A 21,135-nucleotide genomic window follows, 5' to 3' on the forward strand; every position below is an offset into this window, starting at 1 on the left:
ACTGGAAATTTGGATGCTGTGGGGGGGATGGGAGTAAAGACTGTACAGGGAGGGAAACTATGCGCTTAATTTTGCCTCTTTCCCCCCCTCCCAGACAGGACAAAATAAGCTTGAATAAATAAAATATCCCACAGAACTCTCTTGTGACTACCTGTGCAATAAACCTGTCAAAGCTTTTGTTGGGTTAGAAAAGCCAGCAAAACCATGCAAGGAGACGATATGGATGAAGTTCAACATGTGAGCATTTGAGCTTTTCTGGTTCTTATATGTGGAATCTACCAACAAAATCTTCCATCTCATTTACCTCTTGCCTTTGAAACAGTCAATTCAAATAATTACATATTGTATTATATAATCATAAAACAGTCTTAATTTCATGCCAAGTCCAAACTGCAATACTTGTAGTGCCCCCAAATTATCTTCTAAACTAGTGAAATTATCTTCTAAAATACTTTAATCCTACTGCGATTGACATTATCCTTTAGCAGTCTTAACAGTAAGGATAATTCCTTTTTTATTCTTACAAGAAGCAATCTATTAAACAGCATTAAAAGATACCCTCTTCTGCTACAACTCTAGCGAGGGACCATCAAGCACAAGACAGGGGCTTCTAAAAGTTCAGTTCAAAATTACTGATGGAAGTAGTAAGACGAGACAAGATCTCATCCGCATTAAGAGCTATCTAACCCAGCTATGTGTTTTCACTGCCTCTGCTCTAAGTTTCCTATGCTAAAAAAAAAAAATAAATTAACAAACCAACCCCAAAAACTTATTAAGAATGCTCATTTTCTTTACAATAAAAACAGAAGAAGAAACTGAAGAAAAACCACTTCAGTGTTCTGAACTATAAAGCAAAACTTGTTAAAATCAGTGAGATTTATATACTGGTTCTCTTTGTTTATGGTGTTACATGCATTATAGAAGCCTGCAACATTCATTGCAGCAGCTCCCAAGTAAGTAGTAACTTAACCAACTGTTAATCGCATAACCCACGACACTGCCATTGAACAAAACTGATCGGTTTTTTGGAGTGTATTTGTAATACTACTCAAGTAAAATGACTGAGTAATCTTTCTGTGGAGAGCAGAAAATGCATTCATTGTAACCAGAGGTGCACACATGTTCCAGGATGAGCTTCTGTAACTACTACTTGTTCTGTTTCCCTAATAAAGTTCTAAAAATTCTTAGCACTAACTCAACTTTAATGTACATCTCGATTATTCTGGAACACTAAATTAAAAGGATTTTAACCACAATTTACAATTTGAGAAATAATTGTTTTCAGGGGATTGGAACTACTTATTCTTTCTATTTCATACTGTACTTTCCCAAAAGGAGTGATGTATTTTAAAAAGCTTTTATCAAAACTATTTCTGCACTAAAAACATACAGATTAAATGAATGGTATGAATCCAAAGTATACAGCAAAAAAGGAAGAAACAGTTAATACTTCTTGACTTATTTCAGTCATTTCAGAATCTTTAGAATACAAATTCACACTGGATTCTTCAAAGTTACCTTAAAGGTGTCAGAAATGAATACTAATGCAAGTTATATTTTGCACAGTTGCAGAATGCATTTATGGTTAAGTTCCCTCTTTTAAAATGATCAAATTAAGAATTTCCACTTAATGAAAAACAAACAGAACAATAAAACTTTTCAGCTGTGATACGAGCAGCTTTTTGTGTGCTTTTCTATGTACGGGGACATAACAGGAATTAAAGTGAACAAGCTTTTATCTTAGTAAGATCATTTTATCTACTTGCACAAAGACTACAAATACTGTAACATATTTTGTTATGTTAAATCTCCAACTTTAAGATTTAGTTCACAAAAATGAACAATACAGTGTCAAATATATGAGAGAATGCACATCAAAGCATGAACCTTAAAATACTGCTCTACTAAGCAGTAGTAGTACATGTCATGCATTTTAAGCCTCTCTATTCAAATACATCCATGCTGAATTTTGTATGTTGTGTTTCTGTAGTCACAGTTCTGTTTCCATTCACCAAAGAGCACTAAAGTGACCGGATATTAATAAAAGCAGCATTCCTACACACTTTCACTGGAGGAAATCAGTATTTTCTATTTTTTTAATATACAAATCAGATCAGCACAGATTATTTATTTCACTCATTAAGTTATTAATCCCTTTTAGACAGTGAAATATTATTTGTAATATCCCCAAAATCATTAAGAACATTTCACAAACATGCACTTTGAAGTGATACAGTCACTGCAATGTATGATAACCACTGCAGTGAAGGATGTTTCTGCAGAAGATAATACAGGTAAAATGACAGAACTGGGGGCTGCTTCTCCAAATACAGGGGAAAGGAGGTACTCTGGCCAGGGAAAGAAGGATACCTCACAAATCACTTTGTAAATAAGAAAATTATCATTTATTCTAGATATTTATTGGATATAAACTATTTTTTTCTTTCTCTAGTAGCTATAAACTAAGTTGAAAAATTAAACAATACTTACATTTCTTTAGTATTTCTTTCATCCAGATCAGCATTTCTATAAGCACATCACTATAGTAAGTTGTATTACGGATTCCTTTAGAAAAAAATAATTACTCATAAAAGTCTCCTTATCTCATCTTTGTATACTCCTTCCATCCCAGCTATCTAAAACTTTTCCTCCTTTACATACTCAGGTTTCTCTGACACATCCTTAGGTCCCATTAAGGAAAAGAAGGGTTTTGGTTTCCACATCCTCAAACCACTCTCCTACAGAATACCATCAGCCATCTCTCCTTAAATTCTCCCAACCATTCGACATTTTCTTCTCTACTTGCCCAGAGCTGCTCCAAGATAGAATGCTACTGGAAGACTATTTCTTTCTCCTTTTTGCCTGCTTAGTGCTGCAGATGCTGAAGCAATCCAATTCTTCATACGTCAGGTAAATTAAAATTAACTTTGGGGTTAATTTTTGCAGTTTGTTGCCTACTTTTTTACAACTATTTTAACTATCTTGCACTGTTAAGACTTCTACCATGGATGGAACATTAAGACTATGCTGACTGGGTATACAGATAGAAAAGTCAACAGTCACATCTGGTAATGACTGTTTGCAGTGTTTTAGATCCCACCCAAAGAATGTACTGGCCACTCTCCCCCTCAAAACCTCTTGAGTATCAGATACTGTTCTCCTCCATTTTTTTATGCTGCATTTCTGTGAAAACCCTTCTCTCTGCAGGAGCATTCAGATACTACAAGAGAGACATTGAGGTGCTGGAGTGGGTCCAGAGAAAGGCAACGGAGCTGGTGAAGGGTTTGGAGCACAAGTGTGATGAGAAACAGGTGAGGGAACTGGGGGGGTTTAATCTGGAGAAGAAAAGGCTCAGGGGAGACCTTATCATTCTCTACAGCTACCTGAAAGGATGTTGTAGTGATGTGGGGTCAGTCTCTTCTCCCAGGTAACAAATCATAGAACAAGAGGAAATGGACTCAGGTTGCACAGGGAGGGGGTTAGGTTGGATATCCTGAAAAATCTCTTCACCAAAAGGGTTGTCAAGCACTGTAACATGCTGCCCAGGGCAGTGGTGAAGTCACCAACCTTGGAGGTATTTAAAAGACATGTGGATGTGGCCCTTAGTTTAGTGATGGACTTGGCAGTGCTGGGTTAACAGTTAGACTTGACGATCTCAAAGGCCTTTTCCAACTTGAACAAGTCCATAACAGCCCCTTCAGATGAAAGCATACTGATCTTCCTTCACACAGGAAATGAAGAGGAAAAACACTGTTTGAAGTAATATGAAAAAAAATATTATGATAAAAGATATCAGTGTTAAGCAGTAAGACTGAAGACTATCAAATGAACAAAAAAGTTGTAAGAAAATGTTTACTGGCTATAATCGGGGGGGGAGGGGGGTCTATTCATATGCAAACGGGAAATCTTGTTTGAGCAGCACGTTTATCTTTAATCTCACTGGTTATCACCTAAAATGCTTACTGCTCTGCAAGGCAGGTTTGCAAGTAGCCATTTAAATATTGATATCACTTTAAGAATCCCAAAATCTAGGCTTCATTATCTTAAATGTCAGGCATTGGTAATTATAGCAACAAAAGGCATGACTAATAGCATTTGCTGTGCACTTCACAGGAAAGGGGAGTCCATATGTATGCAGAAAATAACAAGATACTCTACAGTTAAGAAATATGATAATATTATTGCAATAATCATCTTGGTCCACAAGCACTAAAGAAACTTCAACTAACTATCACCATCTAGAGGTGAAATGTAAATGCAATTTCTATTTCCTTTGAATTCTGAATTCTGTCTTTATACCTGTCAATATACCAAAGAAAACAGGGTGTTTGTAAGTCTACTCTTGACTTCTGCCAGTGTGATCCTGATTTTACAAAGCCACCTAATATTTAACTGTTTGATGGAATAGGTTTTCTTAGCTATTAATTCATACAAAATATATTAGTTTCTTCATATGTGGCTAGGTCCTTCAATGCTTATAACTGATCAGTTTTCCACTTGCTACTACCTATCACAAACTTTGTGAGTAAATCTCTGGAGCCTCTTTTGGACTCAGGGTGAGTAACAGTAATTCTTCTAATGTTGCTGGAAGATACTGTTATGACAATCTAGTCTAAGCTCATCTAGCTCCTGTCACAGCTCAGATAATTCCATCCAGAAACGTCAAAATAATCTTTATGAACTGTTGATTCAGAATAAGGACATCAGCTGGCCATCTAATTAATCTTGATTCAGGTGCAAAATGAATTCTACCAGTAATCTGTCAGCACTAATGACCAGCAAGACAGTAGTCAAGATATAAACCTGAAGCAAAACAAAGCCGAGCAAGTATAAAGAGAGGATTTGCTTCTGAAAACTTCAGAATGAGTTTGCCATGCATAGTAATGGAAGGAAAGAGATTTCCTAATCATACTATTATTGCCATTTTAGGACTAAATTAGTCATTATTAGCATAGCATTACAAGGGCAACTCATGCTTAATTAATCCTATACCATGACCTCCAAGTTTCTCCCACTGTCCTCTTACTGCAAGGCATACCAATTTCAACCGTTCAGAAAATTCTTTGGTGAATTATGAAATGTACTTTATTCAGTAGACTGAAATATGAACAAAAGGTATAATGACATTTACCCAGAAATGCTGCCTACCTTCCAAACCACTGCTATCCATGGGTTTTCTGCAAAAGAAGTCACCTCTTTGTGTTTGGATTGATTTTTCTTCAATTTCAATTAGCTCAATTATTTTCTAAACCCATGTAAACTTTCAGTATTCAAAAGCTCTGTGGCAATGTCTCGCCCCCCTGTTACATGTTGTGGAGAAAACCACTGTCACAAGCTTGTTTTGGAACTGCAAGCTGGTGGTTTCAATGGATGCTACAATTTGCATTTTGAAACAGTTGAAAATCTCTCCATGTCCTGCACGATTTGAACGATTGCTATCTTATTCCCCTCTCAGTTGTCTGTCTTGCATGCTGAGAATTTCTAATATGCTCCGCAAATGAAAAAGCTTCATTTTTCACCCGCACTCTTTTAGTTCTGATACATTTCTTTTGAGAGGACTAAAACTGCACACAGAAAAGGCAGAGATTATACATGGCATAATAGAATTTTCTATCCCTTTCCTAATGATTTCTAACAAGTTGTGTTTAGAACTTCATAAACCCTTTTAAAAATTGTGCCAGATTAGGTACTTCGAAATCTTCTGGTACCCACAGCCAGAAGCTATTTATCAAGTCAGTCTTCAGCCATTTCACCCTGGGGAATTGCATGTGGAGATTTATTCTTTATTTGTTCGATAAGATCTTCTACTGGTATTTCATTTAAAACAGCTAATCTGCTAATTCTCCACAAGGAATAATCCAGAATGAGAATACCCCATAACAACTCCATGGTGAACAGAGATTTTACAATATGCATTTTTCTATTACTATCTTACATTCTGAGACCTCCTTCTTCAGCTTGAGTATTTGTTCCATTGACTTTAGCAAGCCACCTCTTCCTGATACATAAAAAAAAAAAGGGACCATTAAATCTTATACTTTTGGAAAGTTGCAGGAGCCCTGTAACACTGTATTTCTACTTGGGTTTTCCTCCAGAATGTGCATGTTCCTCTACTTTTCTTTGGAGAAGACTTTATTTTTTAAAGTTTTTAAAAATGTATTTATTTACTCCTAATAAATTTCCTTATTCTGCTTAGCCATGGTGCTTAGTCACCCTTCTCTTGGTTTTCCTCTCTTAAGTAGGTTATTCAATACCTCTGAGCAATGTTCAAGGTTTTAAGCATTCTCCACTGTACCTGAAAACCACCCGAGCTGTCCCTTTCAATGTTTTTTTTAACCAGCTTCCTCATTTTTTTTCCTCATTCTCTTTTATAGTTAAATATTACAATAGTGAATTTTTGCTTTAGTTGTTCCTTTTACGGTAGCTTAAATCGACTCGGTTCATTGAAATTGCTATTCCCATCACAATCACCTTCTTTACATGCAAACCTTCCTCTGTTTTTCAGTTTATACATTTTATGATCTTCAAGTGCTACTGAGTCCTGCATTTAAAATCATCCCTTCTGAGAAAACTCCCTATATTCCAGAATCATACACAACTAATTTATTTTACCAAGATTTTTCATTCATGCAGCAAAATATTAGATCTCCACCTCTCTGAAGCCTCCTTTACCCTGTATCACTGGAAATCAAATGGAACATAATCTTCCACAACATGGCTTGTTAGCCCATCTTGTCTTCTCATCTTTCTACTTATGAGGTGAAGTCCCACATGATACCCTAGTGTGTCAGTGACAATAGATAATGGTCCATGGCGAAACATACAAAAATGGAAAAGTACTGTTCAGCATGGGTTGTGAGAACATAACTTTGAAAATAAGGGAGTTAACACCACTGCTAGCGAAAGGCAGTCCCATACCTGTAGACATCTGTGCACACGTTGGCCATGTGTGCACTGATGTTGTAACTGGTAATTTTCCACTACAGCCCGAGGCAAGATACAAGGACCTCTGCAGGCACAGACAGGTGAGAAGGCCAGATGCGCATCTTGACTGGGGGGATGCCCTGACAACACACTCCCTACCACTGCTGCAACCGGGCAACACATTCCATCTCCTCGGCAGTATCCCATTCAACCAGGGGTTGGTATGCATGTAACCTGATTCGCATTTATAGATATAAAAATATATATATATTTGCTTTGCAATAAATAGACTAGAGCATTTATTTATCTAGTGTTTGGTGTCCAGTCTTTGTACATGGGAATCATACAAACCCGGGAAACCTCAGGAATCACAAAATTGAACTACCCAGCTCTTACAGCTCTCTTGTCAGTAGAGAGCTTTTGCCCCTCAAAGGACTATGCACAACGCAATGACCTTAAAACCCTAAATCATAGACCACAGAATGATTTGGAAGGTACCTTAACGTTCATTCAGTTCCAGCCTGCTGCCATGGGCAGGGACACCTTCCACTAGATCAGGTTGCTCCAAGCCCCATCCAACCTGGCCTTGAACACTGCCAGGGATGGGGCAGCCACAGCTTCTCTGGGCACCCTGTGCCAGTGCCACACCACCCTCACAGGAAAGAACTTCTGCCTAAGAGCTCATCTCAATCTCCCCTCTGTCAGGTTAAAGCCATTCCCCTTTGTCCTGTCCATACAGGCATTTGTCTGAAGTCCCTCTCCAGATCTCTTGTAGGCCCCTTAACCTGCATTTTGATTTTCTGCCATTAGAGAAAAAAAATTATAAATCAGCAAAAATAATGTTTATTACAAATAAGAGGACTCTCAGAAATGAGCTCAATCATTTATCCTAATTGACACTTCCAGTCCTTGTCAGTTCATTACATACTGGTAGCCTGGTAAATATCCTCTTCCACAGTTTCAACATTGCATCTAGCTCCCTGTAATCAGAAGCACATATTTTGGCAGAGATTTAACAAGATAAATGCACAGTTCTGTTATTGAGGCTACTGTGAAGTTTTATAAATTAGTGCTTTCCTGGTAGCTATGAAATGCAAAATATGTATTCAGCAAGCACATGACTACATACTTGATCAGAGATACAGCAATTGCTTCAAGTATTTCATCAAAGTACTATGTCTATTGGGAGTTTATGTCTACTCAGGAAAACTTTTTTTCACACGCCCAGTGGTAGAAAATAAAGTTTCTTGCTAGGCAGGTATTTATCCCAGTCATACTCTTGTTACTGAGAACAAACACTGGCAGGAATGCCTTTAATGTATTCTTCCATAAGGAAAGATCTCAGCAGGTACCAAGATCAAGGTTTAATAAGAACTATAAAAGTTTTGGGTCACTTCTACAGGTAATTCTTGCTTGCCTGTTTTTTAACATGAAAAGAGCAAACAGACAACTGTTAAGAAGATAAATTCTATAATATTCTGTGCTGTTCTGCAATGAAAGACAAACTAGTCTTACCACAGACATTACTGATCTATTCTAGAGAGACACTTCCAACTTTCCACATAATGTATGTCCCATAACTGGCTGGTATGAATAGATAATCAACAGAGCACACTCAGAACAATTTGCAATTTTTTCAAATGCATATACCAATAAACACAATTCTGCCCACTATGGATGCCCAAAATTATAAGGATATATTGCAGACAACACACTTAAATTCTCCAAGTGATGTTTCTGTAAATGTAGAATTTTCAATCTTTTCAAATCTTGCAATGATATTTTGCTTTCTTTCGTCTTCTCAAGAGGCTTAGCCTTTAGAAGTTCTTTGTTTTCCACTCCTAATGATTAATGGATCAAATCTACTAAAACCCACTCTGCACCAGCACAATGTATTTTCTAACATACCATGCCAATGATAAATAGAAATAAGGTGCAGAAGCACAATGAAAAAAACCTGGATTTTGTTCAAGTCATTGTAGCTGGGCCCTCAACCAGAGCAAACTAATAGTAACATCTAACCCTCTATTTACTTCATCAAATTTTGGATAAAGCCCTGAATCTGTTATAAATTGGGAAGCTTAGTTTATCTCAGTATTTCTCCTGTGCAAAATGAGTGTGCAGAACATCTCCAGTATATATGAATTCTGCATAAGGCTTCCATGATGACGCTTGTATAGTCATGTGCAGCCAAACTGCATGAAAAATATTGAACTCTTAGTTCCTAAGTTTGATATCAAGTTTGATATCAGATTACAAGCAAAATAAATTTTTTTTTTCAAATAATAGAAGTTTTTACTCCAATTCTAATATGCCTTAATGAAAAGTACTTTATTACTTAAAAAAATACATAGATTTGGCACATTATATAAAAACCTGGTAAATAAATTTTTTCTGGTTCATGTCTTAGTAGTAATGACACTAACGAAACCCAAAATACAAAAGCAAGTTTAAGAATAACAAAGGATTCTTTCTTCCCATTCAACCAAAGGGAATACAGCTAAAAAGCAAATAATAAAATGCAAATTGTTGGTAAAAAAATAAAACTATTTACAATATATGCAAACTCTCCATGACCCCTTTTTCAAACAGATATACGCTATGTGCTTTTCCTAATTTTTTTTGGCCATTTAACCACGCAGTACTTGCAAACTGGCAGCAACTTTTATTTTTGTATTGTTTTTGGGGGTTTGTGGGTTTGGTTTTTTTGTTCTGGTTGGTTGGTTTTTAAACAAAATGGCCTTCCTATGCAATAATAATATTACTACTGAAGTTAAAAGCCTTTAATGACATACAGAGAAAGTTTTCCTCCCACTCCTTCATTTATCAGAGCATCTCATAGTAAAGAGGTGCCTCTGTGTATCCACAAGTGGTTGAAACAATTGTTTTATTTCTACTTCTCACTAACCAGTGGAAAGAGGAGAAAAACCTGTGTGAGCAACGGACCATTATTGATAAACATACCTGAGAATGCTCGAGTTTAAGTTTACTTCTTAGTCACAACTCTCAGAGGAAAATCTTTAGAGTGCTTTCCTTTCGAACAAGACCCCCACTACAACAATTCATGCCCACAATTTGGTATTTATAAGTTATGTTTACTTTCATATAAATAGGAAAGAAACCTGGAATTGTGTTCATTTCATCCACATAAACTTTGGCATTTCAGGAAATATGTATCAGGAAAAGACACATCAAATTTGGGTCATCTTCCCCCCTCTTACCTTTCACACAACAGCACATATCAGTAATATTAAAAAGACACACAATGCTGTACAGATATAGCTTAAATAATAAAGAGAATGCAGAAATTCAAGTGTCATATTGTTGGACACATAAGACCTCATGGTTCAGATACCAAATATTTTTCTGCAACTGTTTTATTTTGTAGTTATCTGCCAGAAACTCAAAATTGCTATGCAACTTCAGGGAAAAACAAAAAACCAAAACACACCCCCCCCCCAAACCCCAAAAAAACCAACACACCCAAAAAAAAACAAAGAAGAAAATTCTGGGGTACATCCCATCTCAGCTTCTGCTTGATCAACAGTTTAGATGTAAAAATGCTTAAGGCAACACTCAACTTTTAGAACTCAAAGCTTTTTACATAGTACATGATAGATGCCCCTTAACATTACCCTTTGCTGCTCATCCACACAGGCAGCAACACTGATTCCAGAGAAAAATGGACACAAATCATCATTCAGAGTGAGATGACTGTTAAAGAGCTTTAGAAATCTTGTTCAGAGGTAATTACACTTGGCTGAAACGTAAGTGGGAAAATTTTGCAGCTGCTAATAATCCACAAATAAAGAAATGCCAATAGCCTGAGACAGCACATTAAAGAGAGTTTAAAATTTGCTTTTTCAACTCTGTCCAAGGAGGGGATAATTGTTCTGAAACTGAGAACCAGGAATCAAGAAACAACATAAGATTTAAATGCTTCAACTATAAGGTAGGTTAGAGTGCAAAGCCCTAAACGCAGACCTAGCTGAAGCAGAACAGACTATGAACATGTCCAGTGACACATAATGAAGGCTTGCTGAACCACTCAAAATGCTTTTGAGGGAGCTACTATAGTAAGCCACATCCATCTTGTCTATCAAGCAAGATTTCCAGTCATGGATAGAGAACCACGGAATGGTTTGGGCTGGAAAGGACCTTAAAATCATCCAGTTCCAACCCCTCTGGCATGAGCAGGGACACCTCACACTTGACCAAGGCTCTGTCCAACCTGGCCTTGAACACTGCCAGGGATGGAGCATTTACGACTTCTTTGGGCAACCTGTTCCAGGGCCCTCACAGTAAAGGATTTTTTTCCTTACATCTAACATGAACTTCACCTGGTTAAGTTTAAACACATTACCCCTTGATCTAGCACTCCAGTTCCTGATGAAGAATCCCCAGTATGTACCCACATACTGAAAAGGGCATTAATACGGTTGTACTCCTCAGCCAATGCAGTCATCTTGTTAGCATGCTTTGAAAGTATTAAACTATTAAAAGCCAACCCTCAGAACACGGTATTTGGATAATCAACAAAATGCTATGAATGAATATATATATATATATGAAGTTACTGCTGCTGTTCATTACCTGATCTCTAATGAAACTACAGTGAGATGTTTAAATTATTAAAATGTGCCATTTCAGTCAGAAACTTTTACACAGAATCTGCATTAAGGTGTGTTACTTACCTGATACACATGGAATGCATTAGCAGCTTTGCCACGCAGAAAGACTGAGGGAATCCAAACATTAATAAGAGCACGGTTTGATCTGAGGAGAAAAGGAAAAAAATTATAATAGGGAAACATATTTATGTATACGAATTGGAAAGCAACTACCTCCAGTGATTCAGATAATGATCAGTGATCAACAAAGCAACTTAACGTTTCAAATGATTCCCATGAAGTATGAGGAAAACTGTAGTTCTGCCTGAACCTTTTACACTTGCTGTATCATAGCTATAACATAACTGATAAAGCCAAATGAAATAATTCCATTTGGTCCACAAAGCTCAGCAAAAAAATTGAGTTCATTAGAGTTACACAATTATAGAGAAACCATTTCCATCCACTCTTCACCTCCAAATTTCTGTGATTCAAAGACATGAGCTACATTTTCACCCCCTCATCCACAGAAAGCTCAATTCATTTGTCTGGAGTTCTTCTGTAGATGTAAGAGTCTACCACATTATGAATAGCATCTATCAAACCCAAAACAACAGAAACCAGGAACTTTCGGGTGCTTTGCTGGAATACCAAGACCTGGTGCACTGAAAAAGCCCTCCAAGGGCATCTTCATAAATCTAAACTCCTTATATTCAACATCATTAAAAACTATACTAGAGCATGGACTGTGCAGCTGTCCGTACTTTTTAACAGGGGAACACCACAGCTGAGAATTCAGTTACTGGAAATAATACAAGAAAAGAAAATTATTGCCTCTGCTTATTCTTCTTTCTCATAAAAACAGTACAAAGAGAAAAAAATGTATGCATTATGAAACTTACATCTCAAAATCTGACAGACTCTGATCTTCAGACGTTTGACTCAAATCTCCAGGGACCTGTATTTACAAAACAGAAATAATTCCAACACACTGGTTGTTATGCTTTCTGTTAAGAAAACATAATCTTATACGGAAATGACAATTCAACATTCAATTTTTTTAAAATGCCAATAAAAATTGTTACTGAGAAACAATAAAAGAAATAAACAGTTGTGAAACAGGATTATAAATACATCACCTTTGTGAATTCCTCATATTAGAAGGTGCTATAGTTTTGGAAAGAAACAAATTGGGGTTTGTAAAAGCATATAATTTTGAAAGGTATAGAAAACCCAGAAAAAAAGCATCCTTATTAGATGCCTTCAGAAACGAACTATGCTAAAACAAAGTACATTGTGAGTAAATAATTTATGGGAAAAGATGAAGTGCCTAAAACCTAGCAATCACTTTGGTTTACAACCAAATTCCATTCAGAAAAAGACATGCAATCATTTTCACTTTAGCTGTGTTCTTAAACATTCTATAGCTACAAAAGTCAGTAAAGATGGCAATAATGGACTAACACCTGCAGAGTCAAAAGTAGCAGTTGTGAGAAAACAAAACTGAAAGAACAATTAGAACTGAAACAGCAATAACCTTTTAGGTTACATTAAAACTAATTACACAAAAAGGATATCTTCTCTCCTTTAAACACCATAAAATGTAAAGTGTAACAGAGAATAGTGTGTTCTGATGAAAAAAAAATAAAAAGGATAAAATGGTGAACTTCCAGAGACAAGTTCTAAATTAAGTATTGGTTCAATGTATCTCTATAATGTATGTTCCAAGCATATTACTGGGTTTCAGGTTATTTTCTGCCTAAGAAACCTAGATATCTATTACTGCTTGTTGTAAAGCAGTAATATATACATATAATGTACAAATTATGTATTTATTCATTGCAAAGTAATATAAAATTTCTAAGGGAACTAAAGAAAATCTGCTCCCCGATGTCTTGACAGGCCAGCTGAAGACGTCCCAATACATAAGACAGAAGTGAATTTTGCCTTTGCAAGATCAGCTAAAACTAAGTCATTTCTGCCAGGCAATATAAAATAACTATGCAGAGCCAAGTCAGCTCCAGGGCACAGATACGGAATGCTGAACACCTCCACTATCCTTTCCTGGAGGAGTGAGGTGGAAATGACCTGCCTCACAATTACCACCATCAGCTGTTATCTGCTCACAACCCAGCACACAGCCTCGCTTCCCAGGGCTCTTATGCTAAGGAGCACACATTCTTCGGTCTTGCCTACAACCTGGGCACTCTCTGTGCATGTATCTGAAGTGGCAAATCCTACCACCAGATATATACTGTTATTTGAATTAAGTTCAGTGAAAGTTCTGCATAAACCCCTCAAAATCAGAGTGCAGATTTTGGAAATAAGAAAAAGGATTACATTAGAGAGCTCCGGTACTTATGTGGAAACAGACTGGTTACTGATTTTGAAATGGTCATTGAAGTGCTCTTCATTGTAATGCAAAACACAGTGACCAAGCCATCACATCAATGTACTTCCTCATACCCTTGAAAGCACATACTTTTTGTTTCAGTATTCCTCTGTTGCAGAAGTTCTGAAACCCAATAACTAGAAATTTGGACAATTCAGTTATACATTATAACCATTAAAATTGATTATCAGCATTAAAAGGAAAAGAGAAGACAGTGAAGAATCATGTAAGCTCTTTTTATAACAAACTAAATTATATGCTATTTTAATAATAAATATTAAGTCCTTGGCTGCTATTTTCAAACAAATCAAAGGAGGATCAAATATTCATAACCCACAGTTTCTGGTAGTTACACACTTCAAGTTTGAAAATTCTAATTCAAATCTACAGAAATTCTTTACTGTGAGGGTGGTGAGACACTGGTATGGGTTGCCCAAGGGAGTTGTGAATGCTCTGTCCCTGGCAGTGTTGAAGCCCAGGTTGGACAGAGCCTTGGGTGACATGGTTTAGTGGGAGGTGTCCCTGACCAAGGCAGGGGGGTTGGAACTGGATGATCTTAAGGTCCTTTCCAACCCAAACTATTCTATGATTCTACAAGTAATGGTCAGACTATCTGCAAAGAGTTTTGTTTACTTATATAGAATTCAAATGTATCCTTCTTAGGGTAATGCAATAGTCATTAGGACTATATTAAATTCTATTTTATTTTGGACATCACCAAATAATAACCACAAGCATTTAGCTAGTCCTTAAAAATATGGTAACACCCCCATGTCTTAAAAGTTCTAGGAATTAGTTTTCTCTCAGTATCTGACTCATTAAAATATGGTATCAATATCTACCTATTGGGTTAGGATATGGAGATACATAACAAGAGCTGCTGAACAGGGACATAAAGTCCAAAGTATCCGAGTAAGAAAATACAGCTATAATACATATGCCATTTATCATTTGTCATCACTTAACACAATGATGTGATTGTTTCCATCTAAAAGGCTGAAAACTATAGGTGAAATTCTGCTTCACTAATGCACACAGAACTATCAACCACTTTAGAGAAATGTTATGATAAAACAGGCATGAATGCTTCCAGTACAAACAAAAAAGTAAAGAGTAATAGCATGTAATCAGAAAACAGAAACTGTCAAAATATGTCTCCCTTAGAAAATGGACAACTATTAGGAATGTTCTTGATAACTCCTGCTTCTTCCCTGTTCATTTGTGAATTTGAACACGGTCTTTTAACAGAAAAAGCCCAAGTGAAGCAACAGTTGCTAGAAAACAATTTTATTGTCTGAATATATCTATTTTACATTCAATTCTGCTGAAGAGAATCAAACACTATCAAAATACCAAGTAAGGTGCTCTTGACAGATGTGTTATTACCTGTTAGTTCTTAGAAGCCACTATATATTTTGTTTCATCACACGTAAAGGATTTGAGCTCATTCCAGAGTGATGTTCTACACTGTAATAAGCAAAGACTTACCGGCCCTCTCAAATCTATTAGTTCTTGTCTCATCTGGGACACAAGAGCTTCTTTAGCCATCAGAGCCCGGTGCAGCCTCTCATTGAATTCAATCAGCTCCCCATGCATTTCGGCTACCTGGAAAACAAAGCCAGGACATAATTGCATTCTAAACTGAAAAAAAAAACAAACCAACCCCACATTATTTCTTACACATATATCAACATTTACATAATTTTTTTTTATTTTACCATGCTCTTTAAGTAGTGCATCTCATTACTAATGCATTAGTTTGAACTGACCATTAAGAACAGACACTTAGAATAATTTTGACTCATACCTTGAAATGTAGGTTTTGATACTGAATTCAATAGGACAAAAATGCAACTCTCTGTCCAGTTTTCTTTTCTTATCAAAAGAGATCCCACGGCAACTGGCTCCAATAAAACACCTCTCAACTTTTGTTTTCAGTTTAATTCACAAACACAGCACTCAACAGTTGCAAACTAATCACAGTATTTGAACTGGGAATAATGCAGAATGCACAAACTGCACTAAACTTTGTCAATAATTCATTAGTCATATGCTGCACTCTTACTTAGAGTTTTAATAGGACTGAAGCTAGAAGTCCATCCATCCCAGGCAAATCTGTGAGGGGTCAAAGGAATAAAAATAGCTCCAGTTACACTCACATAGCTCAAGTTGTGTAATTAGTATGGTCTGAAGTGTGGCCTCTTTGAACATGAAGTCAAGCTATGTTTTTGCTCTCCATTTTCGAGTCAAAGCATCAAGAAAGCATCAAATGATGCAATGTATTTATGGGAGTGAAGAAGGCTGGATGAATGACAAGGATGAAATGCATACCCATTTCTAAATGGTTATGTAAAGCAAACTAAGTTGGTTTCCTGCCAAGAGAAGCAAGAAACAATAAAGGTCAAATCAAGGTTAAAGATGATATTGAGCTCTTGCAATTTTTCTTACACAGAATTGAAATGTAAACCTATGGCATAGGGAAGAGCTCCAAAAGAACAAAGGCTCCCAAATAGCAAACATCTAAATAATAGCAGTAACATTATTTCATCAAGAGAATGTGGCAGGGAAACCAACAAGAACAGGGAGCAAGGCTAAAAGAAGCTTAATATATGCATTCAGCAAGATTTTTTAGCTACTACTATCGGATTATACTACAAAATTGAATGAAAGTTTCATTTCAAATATAATAGTTTCAACAATAAAAAGCATTTTTTATTATCATCATCATTATCACTGTTACTGTTATTATCACTATTATAAAGAGTAATAAATCAGCTTCAATTTAATGGTTTAGGGTTGTTCTGGGTTTTTCTTCTCAGGCGTTTCTGTTGCACTTAATCCCACCAGAAAAACTAATTTCCCAGACTTGTAATTAGACTCTTCATCAACTCCTGATAAAAATCAGAACATCAGGATTTCCACATTATCAATTCAGGATCCACTATGTATTCTTAACTCAATTATTAATTCAGCATCAGTCTTAATAAAAGGTTCTTGACATCAAACACTTGTTAGTAAGCTCATTTTGCCAAAACAAAAGATATCTAAATGCACATGAATTTCTGCATTATGACTAACATAGTAGGTCCTACCTAGCAAGCACTTTTGCTTCATACACTACAAACATCTATGCACCAAACAAAACCACCAACTTTACTAGAGAAAGTAATAATACACTTCCCTGTGTTTCACATACACAAAGATGTAGGATGCTACCAGATGAAAATTCACAGAAAAAAACCCTCGTGCTGACAGTTGGGTGATTGGTGATCAAAAGCAATACACAAATTTATGAATGGAATATAGTTCCCATATTTGATATTATGTTGGATTTTTGCAGTGCCTGTCTCAATCACAAGAACAAAATTCAGCTCTCTGTTGTAATACCTGACTGTCTTGTTTCTCTCTAATTTGGATGCTCTTGAAATAACTTTCTACTTGCAGAATCAATTAATATATAAATTCAACAACTCTCTCAAAACACTGGAAGTAATACAAAGATTTATAAGTGTCCCTAGCAAAGTTAAGAAATAAAAAGAGAACAGCAAATAAAACAGCAAATCACTGTTATATACTATCAGACAGATAAATTAGCAGGTTATGTTATTTGTGAAAATCACTTTTATTAGTAATTAAGTTACTTCAGTACTTTTTCTTGTCAAAGAAAAACGTATTATCATCACAGCAAGCCAAAAGGAGTAATGAGATACACTTGTGAATAACAATACTAATTTAGGTTCCTTTAAAATTTCCTGTATTAAGGTCTGCTAAAAACAATAAAGAGGTGTACTTATAATTAAATCCTTTCAGTTACATTTTATGTAACATCTTCCTTTTTTCATTCCACACAGAAGGTTAAGCAATAATTTTCCCTACAGGGACTACAATCTCCTTCACAGTTGTTTTTCTCCGTGGCAATATGTTTAAAGCAGACAATTACAGTACAACTGAGCTAAGGTTCCCTTGGCAAGATGATTGTTCAGATTTGGTCTTGGCCTATCACAAAACCTGAGTCAAGAGCCCAAATTCTTAGCATGAAGTTGAATTGAGGCTAGAGTAAAATACTGAGACTGCATGCTAACAGAACTCTAAAGACCTGTTGTCAAAGAAAATATAAGCCTGGTCCTGCTGCCTGGCAGCTACCACTGCAGCTATCCTGCCCTGCAGCACTGCAGCCATGAGCAGTCTCCAGGTAATGACACAGGTTAATATCACTTCTGCTCAGCAGGGGTCTAAGCTGCTCACATAAACCATGCTAGGGATGCTTCACTAAACAATACAATCTATCTTAGAAGGACATGCTTTTAGAGTAGAGAAACAGACTTTTAAGAACTTGCAACACAAACAATAAGGTTTTTTAACAGGGTGTTTTAACTGAAGAGTGTTGGTTTTTTTAATATAATTTGCAGCTAAAACTCACAAAAGTTTTTGCACAAACTATATCTCAATTAATGACTTTTTGTCAGGTATAGGCATCTTCGCCCCCCACATGTCACAAAATGCAAAATGACACATTTCCTAAGAAACTCTAGAGAGGAGCAACTTGTGCTTCTATTTGCTCTCAGATGGGTGTATTTTTCCCTTGAGAAGATGCCATTTTCAAAGATCAACATTATTCTACATTTTTCCCCAACAGAAATAAAGCCAAAGGTCTCCCAAAAGGAGCAGGTATCCTCGTTAATATTAATAATTTCATTCTGCTACAAGTGAAAACCAGTAAGTCTCAAAATGACAAACAGTTCAGGCAATTTCACTAATACACCCAGAAAATGCTTGGCCATTGCTTTCTTTTTCAAAACTTTCGTTTTGTATTCTCGATATCTCTTATCTGCAAGCAAGTTATTTGGTTCTAGGCAGACTCAAACATCCATTCAAGAATAGGACTGGGTTTTGGTTGTTACGATTTGGGTTCAGTTTTTCATTTTGTGATGTGGATTTTGGCTTGTTTGGGGCTCGTATGTACTATAGCTGTAGAAGGTAAGCAGAAGTCACAATTCATCAAAACCAGCAAGAAGAAAATAAGCTGTAGCTTTCAACTCAAAACACATGGGGAATTTTGCACACTGGTTGAAGTACATATTACAGTCCTTGTACTGTACCATGTACAGTACTAACCAGTGTTTACCAAGATTAATCCTGACATACCAAAGAGCACTAACACAATAGACAGGAAAAGCTCTCCTCTTTTAAGAGCTGTGCCTGGCAGGGAAAATGAAAGTCAGCAAAAGCAAAATCAGAGATAGAGGATAATGAGTTTAATAAAAGGGATAAACTAAGTGTTAATAAGAGGAATTAAAAAAAAACATGTCTCTAGCAGCTGCACCCTTATATGTATCCTTATAGCAAAAGCCAAAGCCAAGACAACAGATCTAAACCACTATTATCTTTCCCAAGATCCTTTTAATTTCTTATTTCACATCCAGAGGAAGGTTTCACCTCATCTGCTACGCTGAGACAGCTCTTCTGAACTGCAACTTATTATCCCTTTACTAGGATAATCTTCATGAGCTAACACAAAATACTTGAAATACACAAGCAGTATCCTCAAGGATAATCTGATATAAGCAATTTAATACAGACGCACAATTACAATCAGGAGACTACATCTGATAAGCATCCCATAGCCTGCCTCCAAGAAAACAAGACTTGCAACTAAATTGATATTATCAGATACTAAAAACCATGGACTCAAAAAAACGTCATTTTACATGCCAGAAAACATTACCTAATGTAAATCGCTGATGATTTTTTTTTGTTTTTCAATCAAATACTGACAGACTGATTTGTACCTAGCAGGCTTGACACCAGACCAGGTATTAACTGTTGTCCTGGGTTCAGCAGTAGCAGTCATTTTTCTCCTTTTAGTAGCTGGTGCAGTGCTGTGGTTTTGACTTTCAGCCTGGGAACAGAGGTGATAACACAAACGGTTTTAGTTCTGGCTCAGTAATGTTTAGTCTGACCAAGGACTTTTCTGAGTCTCATGCTCTGCCAGGGAGGAGGGGAAGCCGGGAGGAAGCAGAAACAGGACACCTGCCCCAAACTAACCAAAGAGGTATTCCATACCACAGCACGTCATGCCCAGTATATAAACTGGGGGCAGTTACCCAGAAGGGTTAGATCACTGCACGGTCAGGCTGGGTAACGGTCGGCGCGTGGTGAGCGGTTGTATTCTCTTCCCTCGTTATTTCTCCCTTATCATTATTATTCTTGGTGGCAGCAGCAGTGGTTTGTGTTATACCTTAGTTACTGGACTGTTCTTATCTCAACCTGTGGGAGTTACATTCTTTCAATTCTCCTCCCCATCCCTTCGGGATAGGGGGGGAGAAAGCAGGGACATCTCCCAGCCAGTGGGGGGGAGTGAGTGAGCAGCTGCGTGGTTCTGGGTTACCGGCTGGGCTTAAACCACAACAACTGTCCTTCCGCAACTCACATTTATCCAACCACAAAGGCGCAAGTCTTATACTGTATGCTTTAGCTACACAAATGCAACCATGGTTCCATGCCTAAGCCAAACCAACTGGTGAGCTCAGCTGACTTGACAGCAACAGATCCAGCATTTATTAATGACTGTGGAACCACAAAAGCATAATAGAAATTTCTTTTCCTCCTCATCACAGTTTTCTCCCTGTTATCCCCCATACGCCATGTTGAGACTACAATAATAAAAAAGACTTCCCACCACATCAGACACATCTCTGGGCCCCAGCAGTCTTTCAAGCAGGCTGCTTGAAGTCACATCGATCTGTGGTTTCACTATTCCATAGATATTAATTTGCTGTCACTTATGCCTCTGTTCCTAAGCTTCTAACCTTCCTTTTCCCTTTAAATCATGATAACTTAACATGGTTAAGAAACACATCCATCAGTTGTTGCCATCCTTTATATGCACCTCTGTGTACGATGAATCTACAGTACAGAAATCTTCAGCAGTGATCAGAGGATCATGCATGGTATGCAGACACTACCAAAACTGCTATATCACCAAAATTCCTCACTTCAAGATCTTAATTCAAGACATAGTAAAGAAATTCACTACACTTTATTGTTACCTGTTACTCTGAACTGAGAGATAATTCTACAAAGATGCTGAGACCTTCTGGCAATGCTTCTAGTGATTTAAGATTCTGAGATTTTGTAGCAAGAAAACAAATAAAACTCATGTACTGCTTCATAAGCAAAGCCAAATTCTCTCATTTGAAAATCCTCCAA

The 21,135-nt window shown here is 36.8% G+C and overlaps 1 protein-coding gene across 6 annotated transcripts in view; it reads right to left on the reverse strand.

Annotated features, from left to right (window-relative positions):
* The window catches only part of SNX29 (sorting nexin 29), a 120,416-nt gene that overhangs the window by 53,906 nt on the left and 45,375 nt on the right, over positions 1–21,135 (reverse strand). For 4 of the 6 annotated variants that reach the window (XM_061350641.1, XM_061350637.1, XM_061350638.1 and 1 more), the window contains exons 16-18: positions 15,415–15,531; positions 12,437–12,492; positions 11,619–11,700 (exon numbers count right to left, since the gene is read on the reverse strand). In XM_061350641.1, coding sequence (XP_061206625.1) covers positions 11,619–11,700; positions 12,437–12,492; positions 15,415–15,531 — 255 coding nt within the window. Of the gene's footprint in view, positions 1–11,618; positions 11,701–12,436; positions 12,493–13,360; positions 14,064–15,414; positions 15,532–21,135 lie in introns of those variants that run through there. The other 2 variants (XM_061350642.1, XM_061350643.1) reach the window with 2 other exon arrangements.

Source organism: Neopsephotus bourkii, unplaced genomic scaffold (assembly GCF_033783945.1).
Source record: "Neopsephotus bourkii isolate Nb327-2 ecotype Australia unplaced genomic scaffold, CSIRO-AGI_Nbou_v1 NB_533, whole genome shotgun sequence".
Taxonomy (NCBI): domain Eukaryota; kingdom Metazoa; phylum Chordata; class Aves; order Psittaciformes; family Psittacidae; genus Neopsephotus; species Neopsephotus bourkii.